The sequence below is a fragment of the Macaca mulatta genome, chromosome 15, assembly GCF_049350105.2.
Source record: "Macaca mulatta isolate MMU2019108-1 chromosome 15, T2T-MMU8v2.0, whole genome shotgun sequence".
NCBI lineage: Eukaryota > Metazoa > Chordata > Mammalia > Primates > Cercopithecidae > Macaca > Macaca mulatta.
This window is the reverse complement of record NC_133420.1, coordinates 123,370,856-123,387,454: the sequence shown is the minus strand read 5'-3', so window position 1 is coordinate 123,387,454 and position 16,599 is coordinate 123,370,856. Positions and strand designations below refer to the sequence as shown.

The 16,599-nt window shown below is 49.0% G+C and overlaps 2 protein-coding genes across 3 annotated transcripts in view; one reads left to right on the top strand and one right to left on the bottom strand.

The window, feature by feature from the left end:
* The window catches only part of SUSD3 (sushi domain containing 3), a 399,581-nt gene that overhangs the window by 287,135 nt on the left and 95,847 nt on the right, over positions 1-16,599 (bottom strand). The window lies entirely within an intron of this gene.
* Positions 8,041-16,599, top strand: part of IPPK (inositol-pentakisphosphate 2-kinase) — a 62,090-nt gene continuing 53,531 nt past the window's right edge. For both annotated transcript variants that reach the window (XM_015117268.2, XM_077966343.1), the window contains exon 1: positions 8,041-8,264. In XM_015117268.2, the coding sequence (XP_014972754.1) occupies positions 8,184-8,264 (81 nt within the window). In that variant the 5' untranslated portion in view covers positions 8,041-8,183. The remainder of the gene's footprint in view (positions 8,265-16,599) is intronic.

Sequence of the window (16,599 nt, the reverse complement as noted above, 5' to 3'; positions counted from 1 at the left end):
GGTCTCACTCTGTTGCCCAGGATGGAATGCAGTAGTGCAATCACAGATTACTGTATCCTTGAACTTCTGGGCTCCAGTGACCCTTCTGCCTTAGCCTCCTCAGTAGTTGTGACTATGGGTGTGCCATCATGCCTAGTTAATTAAAAAAAAATTTTTTTTTTTTGTAGCGATAGGGTCTCGCTGTGTTGCCCAGGCTGGTCTTGAACTCCTGGCCTAAAGTGATCCTCTTAACTCAGCCTCACAAAGTGCTGGGATTATGGGCATGAGCCACTGGGCCTGTCTGAGGTTTAATTTTAAATATAGACAAAGATGTCAGTCTTTTCTCTGATGGACTGTATTTTTTTTCTGTCTTGTCTAAGTCGAAGATGATGCTAATGCTATGGGATGCCCTCATTGGGGTGGAGTTGGAGCATCCCCAATTATGCTGCAGCACTGAGTTTCACTGGATTAAATTTCTAGCTGTTGAAATGATGAGTCAACTGAGATGAGCTGCATTAATTTTAATAATACGGCCAAACTGAACTCTAACATTGGACTGTCACCCTGGAGAGCATTTTCCTGGAGTGTAAGAGAGAGGTAGACGCAGGGCAGGTGCTGTGATTGTCCCCTCTAAAACTTGTGTTGAAATTTATCTGCCATCGTAACAGTATTAAGAGGTGGGATGTTTAAAAGGTAATTAGGGGCTGGGTGCGGTGGTTCATGCCTGTAATCCCAGCACTTTGGGAGGCTGAGGTGGGTGGATCACTGGAGCCCAGAAGTTTGAGACCAGCCTGGCCAACATGGTGAAACCCCATTTCTATTAAAAATACAAAAATTAGCCGGGCGTGGTGGCACGTGCCTATAGTCCCAGCTACTCAGAAGGCTGAGGCAGGAGAATCACTTGAACCCGCAGGGCAGAGGTTGCAGTGAGCCGAGATTGTGCCTCTGCATTCCAGCCTGGGCGATAGAGCAAGACTCCATTTCAAAAAAAAAAAAAAGTAATTAGGTCATAAGGGCTGTGTCCTCATGGGTGGGATTAATGCCATTACAAATGGACAAGTTCGGCCTTTTGGCTGGAAGCACCATCTTCCAGTAATTTGCCAAAATGGTGAGCACAAAGGGAAGAGAAGAGGGACCCAGTATATGTTATCTAAGCCTTTTAGAAAACAGGGAGTTATTCCTTTGCCCACATACATGCACATCTATATGAAAGGTGATATTGTAGACATCAAAAGAATAGGTACTGTTCAAAAAGGAATGCTCACAAATGTTACCGTGGCAAAACTGGAGCAGTCTACAGTGTTACTCAGCATGCTGTTCGCATTGTTGTAAACAAGGGCAAGATTCTTGCCAAGAGAATTAATGTGCGTATTGAGCACATTAAGCTCTCTAAGAGCCAAGATAGCCGAGACAGTGAAGGAAAATGATCAGAAGAAGGAGGAAGTCAAAGAGAAAGGTACTTGGGTTCAACTGAAGCGCCAGCCTGCTCCACCCAGAGAAGCACACTTTGCGAGAGCCAGTGGGAAGGAGCCTGAGCTGCTGGTACCCATTCCCTCTGAATTTATGGCATAATAGGTACCACAAAAATAAAAGACCTCTGTACTACCAAAAAAAAAAAAAAAAAAAAAAAGATATAAAAAAATCAAAGCGCAAGTTCTGTCTTTTCCTAACTCTCTCTTTACCCTTCAGCCATGGGATGCCTTCCATGCGATGACACAGCAAGGCCCTTGCCAGATGCTGACATCTTGATACTGGATTTCCCGGCCTCCAGAATTGTGAGCAATTAGTTTCTGGACATTATAAATTAGCCAATCTGTGGTATTCTGTCACAGCAGCACAAAAATGTACTAAGGCAGAGAATGGGGAGCTGACACTCTGACAAGACCCCAGGAAAGTGACTGCTAATCCAGGTAACAGGCATGCCCATCTTTGTATTCCTGCGTGGGGAGGAGCCATGTGCTAAGGCCCCTGACTCACCATACTGGGAGGACCTCTCAGAATTGGTGGGGTTGCCTCAGGACAGCAGGGTCTTATCCCATGGCAGGTTCAGGTGACCCAAATATATGAGTCCGCCCTCAGGAAATATGTCCCAGTTCCATCTGGCTGGGCATCCTGAGTGCTGCATCCGGGCTCCGTTCTTGTTTCTAATTAGAGAGGTAAGTCACATCTTTTATGCAAAATTCAAATGTTACAGAATCATGTAGCATCATCAGTGCACATCGCCAAGGAAATCTCAGTTAACAATAAGACACATATTCCTTGTTTTCTTTTCTATTCAAACACAAACATTTGTTCCTGTGTTTCACAATGTATCATGGCCATCTTGCATATCAAAACATAGACCCAGATCTACCTTATTTAAGAAATGTGTGAGGATTTATTCATTTTGTGAAATTTTAGAGAAGTGGTACATGAATATATTCTCTGGGAAAGAGTCAACAATATATAAATGTAAGAGGAAAGTTGGCCCAGTGCAGTGGCTCACGCCTGTAATCCCAACACTTTGGGAGGCTGAGGTGGGCGGATCACGAAGTCAGGAGTTTGAGACCAGCCTGGCCAACATAGTGAAACCCCGTCTCTACTAAAAATACAAAAAATTAGCCAGGCGTAGCGGCACATGCCTGTAATCCCAGCTACTTGGGAGGCTGAGGCAGGAGAATGGCGTGAACCTGGGAGGTGGAGGTTGCAGTGAGCTGAGATTGAGCCACTGCACTTCAGCCCAGGCAACAGTGTGAGACTCCGACTCAAAAAAAAAAAAAAGAGGAAAGTGAATTTCCTCCCCCAGTTCTTCCCACTTCCCTCTTTCCAGAGGGACTAATAATCTCTTTTCCTTTTTTGTTTCATTTATATACACTCTCACACATTTGTTTTACTTAACTGTAGGCCTTGAACATCTTTCAGGTCAGTACAAGACAGGCCTAACGTATATTTTTACTGGCTGTATGGTTTTTCTGAGTATGTCACCATTCAGTGATTCTGAGAGTCATCTGGGAACTGTTAGAACACGGGTTGAGGAGGTCATCCTGAAGTGTCCTGAGCTAAAAACCAAGTCCTGTCATCACTCCTGTCTGTATGAACATCCTGTACATATCTCTGAGTATTTAAGGGAGAGTTCCATAGGATTAAATTTCTAGCTGTGGAGATGAGTCAAGTGAGATTAGCGTCATTACTTTTAATAATATGGCAAAACTGAACTTTAACATTGCAATGCGTCCCCACCCTCACCAGCAGTGCATATGTGTGCTGTCCGTCCCCTCCCCATCACCCATGGCAAACACTGCCTAAGACTGTTTCACCACACTGATGTATGAGACACTTCATTATTTGTTTGTTTTTGTTTTTGAGACGGAGTCTTGCTATCACCCAGGCTGGAGTGCAGTAGTGCGATCTTGGCTCACTGCAACCTCCACCTCCTGGGTTCAAGCAATTCTCCTGCCTCAGCCTCCCTAGTAGCTGGGATTACAGGCGACTGCCACCATGCCTGGTTAGTTTTTGTATTTTTAGTAGAGTTGGAGTTTCGCCATGTTGGCCAGGCTGGTCTCGAACTCCTGACTTCAAGTGATCCACTCACCTGGGCCTCCCAAAGTGTTGGGATTACAGGCGTGAGCCACTGTGCCTGGCCGACACTTCATAATTTGAATTTCAATTAATTATGAAAGGAGCTGAACAACGAGTGTCTTCTTTTTCTGTAAATGAACTTTTTATTTTGGGATTACTTTAGATTTACAGAAATGTTGTAAAGATAGTACTGAGTTCCTATGGGCTCTTCACCAGCCTCCCCCAAAGTGAACACACATAACTGGCACATAGGCCCAAACAAAACAACTTACATTAGTATGCTACTATTAACTAAACTTTAGGTTCTATTTGGATTTTATGTGTTTTCCCATCAATGTCCATTTCTGTTCCAGGATCCAATCCAAGACCCCATATTGAGTTGTCGTGTCTCCTTAGGGTTCCCTGATCTGTGACACTTCCTCAGTTTATCCTTCTCTTCCATGATCATGGCAGTTCTGAAGTCCTGGTTAGTCTGGGTCAGTCTCCCATTCCCCCAGATCCTTCCTTCTCCTGGTTGATCTCTCATCCCCTCAGTAAGAACTGTGTGAACTGTCCCTCAATTTGGGTTTGTTTAATGTTCTCTAATGATTAGAAAGGGCTTATGGGTTGGGGGGAAACGCCACAGAGGTGAAGTGCCCTTCTTATCATGCCATGCCAGATCGTGGCAACACGTGGTCTCACATACTTTCTTAGGAAAATCCTGAACACACATAAAAATAGCAATAGTAGAGTAAGAACTCATTACTTGGTACTCCACAATTATCAATGCTTTTCTTTTTTCTTTTTTTTTCTTTTGAGACGGAGACTCACTCTATTGCCCATGCTGGAGTGCAGTGGTGCGATCTCGGCTCACTGTAACCCCCGCCTCCTGGGTTGAAGCTATTCTTCTGCCTCAGCCTCCCGAGTAGCTGGGACTACAGACACCTGCCACCACGCCTGGCTGATTTTTGTATTTTTAGTAGAGACGGGGTTTCACCATATTGGCCATGCTGGTCTCGATCTCCTGACCTTGTGATCTGCGTGCCTCGGTCTCCCAAAGTGCTGGGATTACAGGCGTGAGCCACTGTGCCCGGCCCTGGATAGCTTTTCAATATGGTTGGAAGACATTTTCATTTTACTTTTCTGTTCTCTTCTCCATCCTTTCTTCTTCCCTCCCTTCCTCTATCTTTCCTTTTTAACACAAAAGGAGAAAGCACTAACAGTGCTGGCAGTCTATATCGGACTTAGATGGAAGAGCATAACACATCTAATTAAATTGCTCCCTCTCTTGGCTCAGACTGCCATGACAAAATACCATAGGCTGTGTGGCTTAAACCACAGACATTTGTTTCTCATGATTCTTTTCCAGCCTTTTCTTCCAGCCTCCTGAGATGGGAACCCTCTCCTCTGCATTCCCACTGTTCATCCCCATATTGTGTTTTTTTTTTTTTTCTTTTTTTTTTTTTGAGACGGAGTCTTGCAGTCACCCAGGCTGGAGTGCAGTGGCAGGATCTCAGCTCACTGCAGCCCCACCTCCCAGATTGATGCAATTCTCCTGCTTCAGCCTCCCGAGTAGCTGGGATTACAGGCACATGCCACCACACCCAACTAATTTTTGTATTTTTAGTAGAGACAGGGTTTCACCATGTTGGCCAGGTCTTGAACTCCTGGCCTCAGGTGATCCAGCCACCTTGGTCTCCCAAAGTGCTGGGATTACAGGTGGGAGCCATCACACCCGGCCCCCCACATTTCTTTCAAAGCACCCGAGTTGAGGAGGGGAAATGGCATGGTCTGCCCAGGTGCTATTACCTGTGAATTTAAAAAGAATGATAAAACCAAATTTGAATTTAAAAAAACCTCTTTTTGAGAAGGGTCTGGCTCTGTCAACCAGGCTGGAGTGCAGTGATGTGCTCTCAGCTCACTGCAACCTCCACTTTCTGGGCTCAAACGATCCTCCAACCTCAGTCTCCTGAGTAACTGCAACTACAGGTGTGTAACACCATGCCCCGATAAATTTGTGTTATTTTTTGTAGAGATGGGTTTCACCATGTTGGCCAGGCTGGTCTTGGACTCCTGAACTCAAAGTGATCCCCTCACCTAGGCCTCCCGAAGTGTTGCGATTACAGCCGTGAGCCACCGTCCCCAGCATGAATCTGCTTTTTAATCACCATATAATGTCAATTTTAAAGTATCAGGGATATAATACACCTCCATGGGGCGGGGGGAATCAAGATACAGAACATTTCCAGCACCTTAGAGGTTTCAAGGAAATAATTTAATGCTTAATATATTATTTAATCTCACCCCAACTCTCCTTTTGCAGGCTGCTGAGAAACTCAATTGCAGTCATGTTTAAGCTCCCGTGGCCTTGTAGGGGTGTGGGAAGGACTGAATTTTGTGAGTCCTAAGGTCCTCTCTCTCAGGGATTACTTACCTCAAGGAGAGGCTGTTTCTGCCACCATTTCTCAACCATCCCTGTGGAGGGTCCTGAGCAATCTCCCACCCAGCTTCCCCCCGCCAACCCCCTCCTTTTTTCTTTTTGAGACGGAGTCTCACTCTGTTGCCCTGGCTGGAGTGCAGTGGCACAATCTGGGCTCACTGCAACCTCCACCTCCCGGGTTCAAGCGATTCTTCTGCCTCAGCCTCCCGAATAGGTGGGACTACAGGCGTGTGCCACCACACCCAGCTAATTTTTGTATTTTTAGTAGAGATGGGGTTTCATCATATTGGCCAGGCTGGTTTCAAACTCCTGACCTTGTGATCCACCCGCCTTGGCCTCCCAAAGTGCTGGGATTACAGGCGTGAGCCACCGCGCCTGGCCTCCCCCACTTTTTTTTTTTTTGAGACAGGATCTCACTTTGTCACCCAGGCTAAAGTGCAGTGGCTTCATCAGGGCTCACTGCAGCCTCAACCTCCCCGGCGCAAGCGATCCTCCCGCCTCAGCCCTGCAAGTAGCTGGGGCTACAGGCACACATACCACACCCAGCTAATTTTTTGTAGAGATGGGGTTTCACCATGTGGCCCAGGCTGGTTTGGAATTCCTAAGCTCAAGCGATCCACCCACCTCAGCCTCCCAGAATGCTGGGATTACAGGCGTGAGTCACCATGCCCGGCCCCAGCCTCCCTTTTGAGGCCTAAAATGGGGGAAAGAGATGCTCAAAGCCTTCAGCTCATTTTCCTGAGTCACTGGCCTGATTTCACTACAATTCCCAAGGCCTGGCAAGGTGCCCAGCCGTTCTCAAAGTTGGGTCTGCAGGTCCTCTCTTTTTGAACTACATAACTGTAGATGTTCTTTACAATGTATATGTCAACCAATGCAATATATTGCAGCAGACCGAATGCTGAAGCACATGTGACAACCTATTAGATCAGATTTTAAAAAGATTCACAAAAGTGTAAAACAGTACCACTCCTTTATTTTGGTGGTGGGCGGGGAATGTAATGTTTATTTTATTTTTTTTTTTGAGACGGAGTCTCACTCTGTTGCCCAGGCTGGAGTGCAGTGGTGCCACGTTGGCTTACCGCAACCTCCGCTTCCTGGGTTCAAGTGATTCTCTTGCCTCAGCCTCCTGAGTAGCTGGGATTACAGGCGTGCGCCAACACACCCGGCTAATTTTTGTATTTTTAGTAGAGGCAGGGTTTCACCATGTTGGCTAGGCTGGTCTCGAACTCCTGACCTCAAGTGATCCGCCCGCCTCGGCCTCCCAAAGTGCTGGGATTACAGGCGTGAGCTACCGCGCCCGGCTGTTTACTTTTAAACGAAACAAACAACAAACTTTAAAGCATTTTAACTTACAATGTGGTAACATTGATAGCTGTAACCCCCATAAGCAAAAGCTTGGGGGCTTCATGTTTATGAGTATAAAATGGTCCTGAGACTAAGAGTTTGGGAAACGCGGTAGCTTTATGAAGCGGTGCCATTCTTGCCGCCGCATCAGTGAATTTAGGAGCAGGACGGTCGTCGGTCCTCTGCCTCACCGCCAAGCAGGAGCCTCGCGCTCCAACTGCGTCCCTCGAAGTCTTCGGGCAAAAGCGGGGCTGGGGAGTCCAGTCGTGTCGCCAAGCCACGTTTCCTCGCGTGGAATGTTGGACAATGTTGTCTACCTCGCAGGACCATCGAAATGACTGCGTTGGGTATCCCCGTGACATGTACGATGAGTTAACACCCTATTCTACAGAAGAAAAAGCTGAGACTCAGAGACCCCAAGAGCTTTGCTGGGGTCCCGCGACTAAGCGGTCCCGAGACCCAGACAACCAGGCCACCCGGGCAGAGCCGGTCACTACCGGGCGCCGAAAAGCCGCCGGCTTCTCCCGCCAGCTACACATCCGGCGCCGAGGCCGGAAGCTTCTCTTCCGGTTCCCAAGACCGCGTTCCGGAAATGAGTCACTCTGCCAGTACCTAAAATGGCCGCCGGCCCATCCACCGTCGCGATCAATGTAAGGAAAGTGGTCACGAACCCGGAAGTTGCCCGACTCCGTCATGGCAGGCGCCGGGGGCGTGGCTTCCGGCGGCCGCAGCTTGCTAGTAGCCGCCGCAGGGTCGAGCGGGGGCGGCAGCTGACAGGCGCTCCTCCCCCGACGGCAGTGGCTGGTGCCCAGCGAGGCGGGCGGCCCCCAGCTCGCGTCCCCGCGTCCCAGCCCGCGAGGCGCCAGGGCTGCGCCTGGGCATGGAAGAGGGGAAGATGGACGAGAATGAATGGGGGTACCACGGAGAAGGCAATAAGAGCCTGGTGGTGGCCCACGCGCAGGTGAGCGGCGGACGTGCGGCGCAGGTCCGGTACCTCACTCCGACGGCCGGTATCATCCCGCCCCCAGTATCCGTTTCCCCAGCATGGTCGGTTCGACGTCCTCCTGGTACCTTCCTCCTCCCCGGCCGGTCTCCGGAATTCCCCCCTACCCCGTAGGTTCCTCATCACCCAATATCTCCTCTCTACTGGGTCAGTCTCCTATTCCCCCAGATCCCTCTCCTGGCCGGTCTCTCGTTCCCTCAGTATTCCCGTTCCCCGTCAGAGTCAGTTCCACGGCCCCCTCCACGCCCCGTCGGTGCCGCTCTCAGCCTCACGCGGTGCCGCCTCCCGCCTGGATGCCCGCCGGACTGCCAGGCCGCAGTGGGGCGGAGGCTTAGCTGGGACAGAGGGCCCCGCCAGCACTGGAGGAAGAAGCAGAGTGCCCACAGTGCTGTTACTCTCAGCACCAAAAGAGTTCGGCCTCGTGAGACTACGGAATTGCTGTGCTGTTAATAGTAAGGGGATGTTACCCACAGGTCCCTTCTCAACCTTTTAGAATTTGAAGGGTTTCACCTGAATTCAATGAGGGTGAGTTTTAGAAACTGCAGTAAGATCTCGCAAAGGTGAATCCAAGAGTGAAGGATGTGGGTCTGTGTGAGGGCCCAGATCTCTTTGACCTTTTGCTGTCTGGTACAAGCACGCAGGAATGTGGCCGGCTGGAAGGGGGGAGGGGTGTGAGGGAGGCGAGGATAGGTGTCCTGTAGGGAGGAGTTAGAGCATGGGTGTTAAAGGCACAGGAATCTCAGTTCTACCACTGCCTGGTGGAGGCTCAGTGTTGACATTTGTGAAGTGGAACTACTAATAGAATTCACTTTGTGGGATTGTTGGAAAGATCAGTTATGCAGGAACCCATCAAGTTATGCTTAGCAAGTGATAATTATCATCCCCTTGGACAGATAGATAAAGTGAAAATAAGAGAGGCTGACGGCACTACCCCAGTCCAACAGCTTGTCAGGGATGCTGTAGGCAGTGGAGTCCTGCCTTGCTTCTGTTGTTCCTATGCTGGATGCATTGGTCAGCTGTAGTGTAAGCTGCAAACACCCAGGTAGTCCCCAGGTTGTGCCTTTGGATTTTGTTGCTCTTTAGCACAGGGAACTAAAGAGCAGAGACTATAAGCTTTGCTCAAGATCTTTAGGTGAATTAATAATGGACCAGGCTAACCTGAAGCTGTCGTTCTCTTGTGTAGTCAGCTGTTGGGGAAAGTGAGGGATATTTCCGCTTGAGTCCTGATGTTGGATTACTGTGCCGATCCCCTGAATCCTTTCCCAAAACAAATACTAATCTTCCAATTCCTTGGTAAGATTAGATGTATCTCTGCATTTTAGGTAAACCTAAGGCTTTCTTTAGTGAGGGCTGATATATTAAGTTTCAAAAGTAGTGGCAGATGAAGCAGCAAGTTTCAGGCTTGGAGCAAAAGGACACCCATGTTGAAAGAGCAGAGGCTTTGACACAGTTGCCTCTGGCACTGGGATCCCTCTGCATGTTCCCGACAAGTGCGTGTACACCCTCTTCCCTGAGTCCACCCCCTTTCCTGAGCAGGCATCTCCAGGGCAGCCTGGCCCTACCCTGTTGCACAGCTCTGATTGTAATGCTTGTTTATTTTTATTTATTTATCTATTTAGAAATGGAGTCTCATTCTGTTGCCCAGGCTGGAGTGCAATGGCGCGATCTCGGCTCACTGCAACCTCTGCCTCCTGGGTTCAAGCAATTTTCCTGCCTCAGCCTCCTGAGTAGCTGGGATCACAGGCTTGCGCCACCATGTCCAGCTAATTTTTGTATTTTTAGTAAAGATGAGGTTTCACCATGTTGGCCAGGCTGGTCTCAAACTCCTGACTTCCAGTGATCCACCCACCTCGGCCTCCCAAAGTGCTGGGATTACAGGCATGAGCCACCGCACCAGGTTGATTGTTTATTTTTTCTTTCACCTTTTCAAATTTACCTACAGCCACGAGGCTATTCTAGACCTATACTATTCGTTCTTTTTTTTGAGATGGAGTCTTCCTCTGTCTCCCAGGCAGAGAGAGTGCGGTGGTGCAATCTTGGTTCACTGCAACCTCTGCCTCCTCGGTTCAAGCAATTCATCTGCCTCAGCCTCCCAAGTAGCTGGAATTACAGGCACCTGCCACCATGCCTGGCTGCTTTTTTTTGTATTTTTAGTAGAGATGGGGTTTCACCATGTTAGCCAGACTGGTTTCAAACTCCGGACCTCAAATGACCCGCCTGCCTCAGCCTCCCAAAGTGCTGGGATTACAGGCGTGAGCCACTGTACCCAGCCTCATTCTTTGTTTTAAATCTAAATTTGCTTTACTGTACTCATTCCTGTTTGGTTGTTGTTTTTAGCTCATCATTTGAAATTGAAGATTATCACTGCAGGTAACCTCATGAGAAAATGTTTCCCATCAAGTTAAGGTCAGATGGAGCCTGTGCCTGATATGGTAACCTGAACCAAGCTGAGCCCACCAGCTCTGCCCTGTGGTGTATTTGCTCAGGCTGTGGACCAAGGAGGAGAGAACAATTCCTGGAAGGCAGCTTTTTAGGAACTGTTGAGTTTGAGCAGCGGGTATGTGTCAGTGGGATAGAAGATGGGTGAGGGAGAACAGGAGGAGTCTGTGGTCCTGTGGATGCTGAGCATGCGCCCGGCCTCCCTGCAGCTGGGTGTGGGAGCAGGTGGACCGTGCTACTCTGCTCAACTCCTTAGATCCACCTCATTCAGTCCGAGAGAGAGGGAGGCCTTTGCCCAGTTTTTCCAGGAAAGGAGAGGGTTGCTTTCTCTGAGAGGGCATCAGCTCCTCTCAGAATTGAAATGTCCCTAATGAGTCCTGTGCTGACCCCCATCCCCTCCACCGTGAGAACATGATTCACCTTCAGCCAGCCTGAGCCGGTCCTGCAGGAGCCGAGGGTCTAGGTAAGGAGATCTGCATGGTCATTGGCTGTCCGCACTAGAAGGAGCACAGTGACGTTCTTCCTGCAGTATGCAAACATGGGATGAGAGAGAGGCTTCCGTACAGTGCAGCACTTGTAGGAAATGAGGCCTGGGGATGGAGGAGCGAGGTGTGGGCTATAGGAGGGTGTGCTCAGGGTGGGCAGGAAGGTAAACAGCAGGCCAGCCATAGAGAGGCATTTAAAGGTGTTCCTGACAGAAGGTGGTTAGCTTCCCCAAGGCCTTTCCACTCAGAGACGGCCCAGGACGATTCTCATTTTGCCTGTCAGTTTGCATACTGCCTCTGGGATGGTTGTGCACCTGAACTTTCCCAGGCGCAGGTAACGACGGTGTTCTCTGCCTTGTGTGGTGTGGACCCTGTGGCATGCTTGAGAGGCTCTCAGCAGCCTGGCATGTTCCCTGGTGGGTGTTTGGAACCTCAGACACTGACCCTGTGGGGGCTCCTTGGTTGGGGGAACTTCTCATCTGGGCAGTTTCCTTGTTGCAGCCTGAAGGTGCAGTACTTGGGCTAGTGACCACATCTCAGGTTAGTGAAGTCCACAGACTGCCCCTTTATGCACTGCCACAGGATTTCTCTCCCGTGTTACGCCTGCACCTGCCTCCTTCACCTTCAGCTTGTTGGTTTTGGCTCAGTGTCCTGTCCTGTGAAGGTCACTTTAGGTTTGGTTTGTCATTCCATCTCCTAGGTGTCTTTAGATCTGGATCGTGCACTTGTCTAGGGCACTGAGCCCCTTCCGGACCACCTCAGCCTTGGGGAGCAGGGGCAGAAGGGGGCCCACTCCTGTCGTGACACTAAGCCATCATGATGTTTTCCTTCTTACTGACAGAGGTGACATGAAAGACTTTGCCATTTAGTTGGCTTACCAGCAAAGAACATTGATCACGTGTGGACAAAGCTGCTCACTTCCAGTTGTTCCAGTTTCGTGACCTTTCTGAGAGTCTGAGAGCTTCAGATCATTTCTGCAAATTGTTTTGGTGCCTGGGGAGTTTTGGTGTCCCTTTGGTACCTGTTTGGTGCCTGGGATATTTGTCCGGGCATTGAAGGTGAAAAGTTGAAGCAGTCAGGTGCCCTCTTACTGTTTCTCTTCTCATCTTGTGTTTTAAGATTTCTGGTCCATAGATCATATATATACACATATACATATATATGTGTGTGTGTGTGTGTATATATACTTTTTTGCCATACAGCATTATTTTGTATATCAAAATTTTAATAATTTAGATGATTATTTTGTAGTGGATGGATTAAGTCATTCATATGAAGACCTGTTTACAATGTTATGTGGAAAAAGCAGGTTACAAAAGAAGATACATAATGTGGTTATAATTACAAAATGATTGGAAGAAAATACATGAAAATGTTCTAAGTGGCTGTGACTGGTAGTATCCTGAATTGCTTTTACTTTTCTTTTGTTTTTTAAGTGTTTTCTAGATTTCCTGCAATGGATAGGTATGATACTCAGGAAAAAGATTAATTTTTAAAAAGTTAATACTCTTTGATTTACTAATTTCTGTTCTAGTAGTCCGTTCTAAGAGATAATTAGAAATGTAAATAAAGATCTTGTACACAAAGATATCCATTACAGAATCACTTAGAACAGGTTAAGTGGAAAGCCATTGTGCAGTCCTGCAGGGCTGTTAACTGGGCCATACTTCCTACTGTGGATGCTGGAAGCACATACATTTATGTTCTCTGTTTTTTTCTGACCATATAACATATGCCAAGCCCTTGGCCGCTCCCTTTTACAATTTTTAGCTGGACCTAGTTGAAATAGTCTTAGCTTTCTGTTACTGCCAGCATTTTGTTTAAACCAGTGATGTATTCTGCATTTGGGATTTTTAATGGCGTTCTGGGCTGACGCAGCTGATGTGGCTTCTTTCCTAGTGAGGTTCCTTCTCGTCTCAGCTGAGCTCATTGGAGAGCTGTGCTTATGGCTCGCTCTTTGTTTATTCCCGTCTTTGTATCTGCAGTTGCGTGGTGAGGTCTGCTTTTTGGTGACTGTCAGCCTGTGACGGTGCCTCTCGTGCACAGGGGTTTGTCGGTTTGGCCTTGGCTCACCTCCTACTTTTACACCTTCTGAGGTGACACAGCCACTTTCCTTCTGCCTTACTGAGCCTCCTTCTTGGTCAGAATTCAGTCAGAGTGAAGCTCCCCAGTGACTTCCTCTGTCTTCTGAGAACTGCTATCCAGGAGGGTGAGAAAAGCATCATTGCTCTGTCTGCAGAGAGCGAGGCTGTGCCTAGGGCCCGGCCACTCCTGCCTTGTTGCCAAGCAGTTGGGAGATCTGAGGGCCAGGGCTTGCTCACACTTCCCTGTGGCCCTCACTATGGGCCTCTAGGCAGCTCTGCTTCCTTTTACAGGTGGCCAGGCTTTCTGTGCCTGTAGGGTCAGCCCCACACACCAGATGTGCCCATCCCCACAGGCCTCCCCATGTTCTGAGTGTTGTGTGCGTGGGTGGCCTCCCCCGTGGCCCACACCTGCACCTGCTTCAGTCCTGCAGAGGACACCATGAGGTCAGGATGGAGTTGCTGAGGCTTGAGAAGGATGTGCCCCATACGGGTTGGACAAGGGGCCAGCACCTACTGCTCCCTGCCCACCGGCTGTCTCCAGTCTGGCCTCCTTGCTCTTGCCTGCAGAGTACTGGGCTCCCATCCTCCACAGGTATCTTGGCAATGTCACATCTTCATCCCACGTCAAATGGGCTTTGGATTTCTGTCTGAGGCCACGCATTCCCAGTGAAGCCAAGCTCACCCTTGGGAGCACCTCCTGTTGGAGCCCAGTACCGTAAGCCCTGCTTCTTGTTCCCTCCATGGTCCTACGCGTACTGGACGTCCCTTTCTGGGTTGCAGAGGTGGACTTCGGCACCTCCTGCCCCCAGTGACTGACAGACCCTGGGCAGCCTTCCTCTGGCTGGGACAGAGCTGGAGCTGGAGCTGCGGGGGTGAGGTGAGGAGGGTCTACAGGGAGGGCAGCCTCTTGAGACTGGACATTTGGGATCCCCCATGGCCCCTGCCTGGGAGTCATCTTCACAGTTCAGGAGAAGCTGGAGCTGAGCGTCGCTTCTAGAAGGCTGGGGCAGCATCCTGGGGGGTGACCCCTGCTGCTGTTCTCTTTTTCTATCTTCCCTTCCCACAAAAGTCATCTGATCTCAGCTTCAGTTTATCTCCTCAGCCTGATGGAAGACTTGACCTTGGTCCTTGTCCTTTGACCGATCTCTGGAACAGCTGGTTTTGTGGGTGATACCCCTCCAGAGTGAGTCCTCCGTGGGTGACAGGAAAGTCTCTCCTCATCTGTCCTGAGAGGCTCTTCTAGTTAGTAGCTTTAATTCCACCCATGAGGTGCCCCCTCAGGCTTCCCATTGGCAGGTGTCCCTTTTCATGTATTAGGGTTTTTGTGGCCTTCTATTTTTATTTAACACCAATTGTTGCTTCTCTCTGAAAACATAGACTATCAGAAGGAAGGAAGTGGAAAACACCCAGTATTTCTCTATGAAGAGAACAACTTTTGTTAACACTTTGGCGCACTTTCTTCTAGTCTTCTTCTACTTATTGTCAAGCATCGCTTCGCACCAGGGATGCACTCTGAGAGCTGCATTGTTAGGTGATGATGTCATATGAACACACCTAGATGGTAGAGCCTGCCTCATGCCCAGGCTGTATGGGGCAGCCTGTGGCTCCTAGTCCTCAGTCCTAGTCCTCAGACCCATGCAGCATGGTTCTGGACTGAGTGCTGCAGGCCGTTGGGACACAATGGGAAGTGTCTAATGGGAAGTGGGATACAATGGGAATCTAAACGTAGAAACTGTGGTATTATAATCCTATGGGACACACCATTGTTTCATGCAGTCCATCGCTGACCCAAGTGTCGTTATGTGATCCATGACTGTATTTTGCTTTTATTAGGTAGTTAAGAATACTACGTATCTGTTTCTGTTTTGGGATTTTTTTCACTTAATTTTATAGCACAAATATGTAGAAACTCCTCATGCACGTCTTGTAGGATGCTCAGGGGTTCCCAGTGTTGTGTTGGCCGTCCTCGTGGGTGGGTTTTGCCGAAAGTCTTCGTACACACGTCTTTGGGCTTCTGCTGCTCAGGCTGGGCTCTTGGGTGAATCAGGCTCCTTGGCACATGTTGCAAATCGCTTTCCACACGGCCGTGCCGCCTGCCCTCCCGCTGCAGCCCAGGAAGGGATTTTTATCGAAATGCTTTTTGCCACTTTTGTAAGTGACGAGTTGTGTCCCTTAACTTTTTAAATCTTGGGGTTATTTAGTGTGTGTGTATAAATGCATCATTCCTCTTGTTCTTCCTATTGCTTGGTGTTTTTGACTTGTTAAAATCCTTGATTTTCATCGAATTTTCCAAGGCAGTAGCTTCCCTGTTACCAAGAATGAAGGTGCAGCTTGGGCCTTGGTCTAGCATTGCTCTTGTTAAGAAACACCCCAGCCCTCAGACTGCAGAAGTGTCAAGTTCTTCCCTTGCAATCTTAACCCTTTTGCTTCACTTTTTTTTTGTTTTTTGAGAGGGAGTTTGGCTCTTGTTGCCCAGGCTGGAGTGCAATGGCGCAATCTTGGCTCACCGCAACCTCCGCCTGCTGGGTTCAAGCGATTCTGCTTCAGCCTCCCGAGTAGCTGGGATTACAGGCGTGCGTCACCACGCCTGGCTAATTTTGTATTTTTAGTAGAGACAGGGTTTCTCCATGTCGGTCAGGCTGGTCTCGAACTCCCGACCTCAGGTGATCCGCCTGCCTGGGCCTCCCAAAGTACTGGGATTCCAGGCATGAGCCACCGTGCCTGGCCCTTTTTCTTCACTTTCAACATTTTATTCTAGACGTTAAGAAGAAGGTAAGCTTCAAATATCTGGTTTCGGATACTTTTTGAAAGAGGAATAGTGTCATTATCTCCGTAGCTGGTAAAGATGTGGTGAGCTGGCAGGAGCTCAGAGCCTGCTGGGGTGTTGGTTCTTGCCCCCTCCTTCATGGGAAGTCCCCCAGGTGGCTGTGTTCACCCCCCTTCCCCAGCCATGGGTGCCCCTTGGACTCATTATGTCTTTCTGCTAATGAGAGCTGCTACGGTGTGTGTTCACCTGTTTCCTGCCAGCTGCCTGCATGAGGGGAGTAGGGCCCTATGGCCTATGCATTACTGAAGCCCTCAGCCTGGCACATCTTGGGGACCACCCACCTCAGCCAGCGCAGCCTGATCAGGCGCCTCACATGGGGCAGTTGGCATGGGCTGTAGAGGATAGGTGAGCTGAATGTGTCTGAGTTTTGGTATTAATGAAAACTGGCTGATGCTGTGGTTCCCCTGGGGGTGTGTGGGTGGGTAGATTTCTCGTGATAGTTTTTGGATCATAAATGG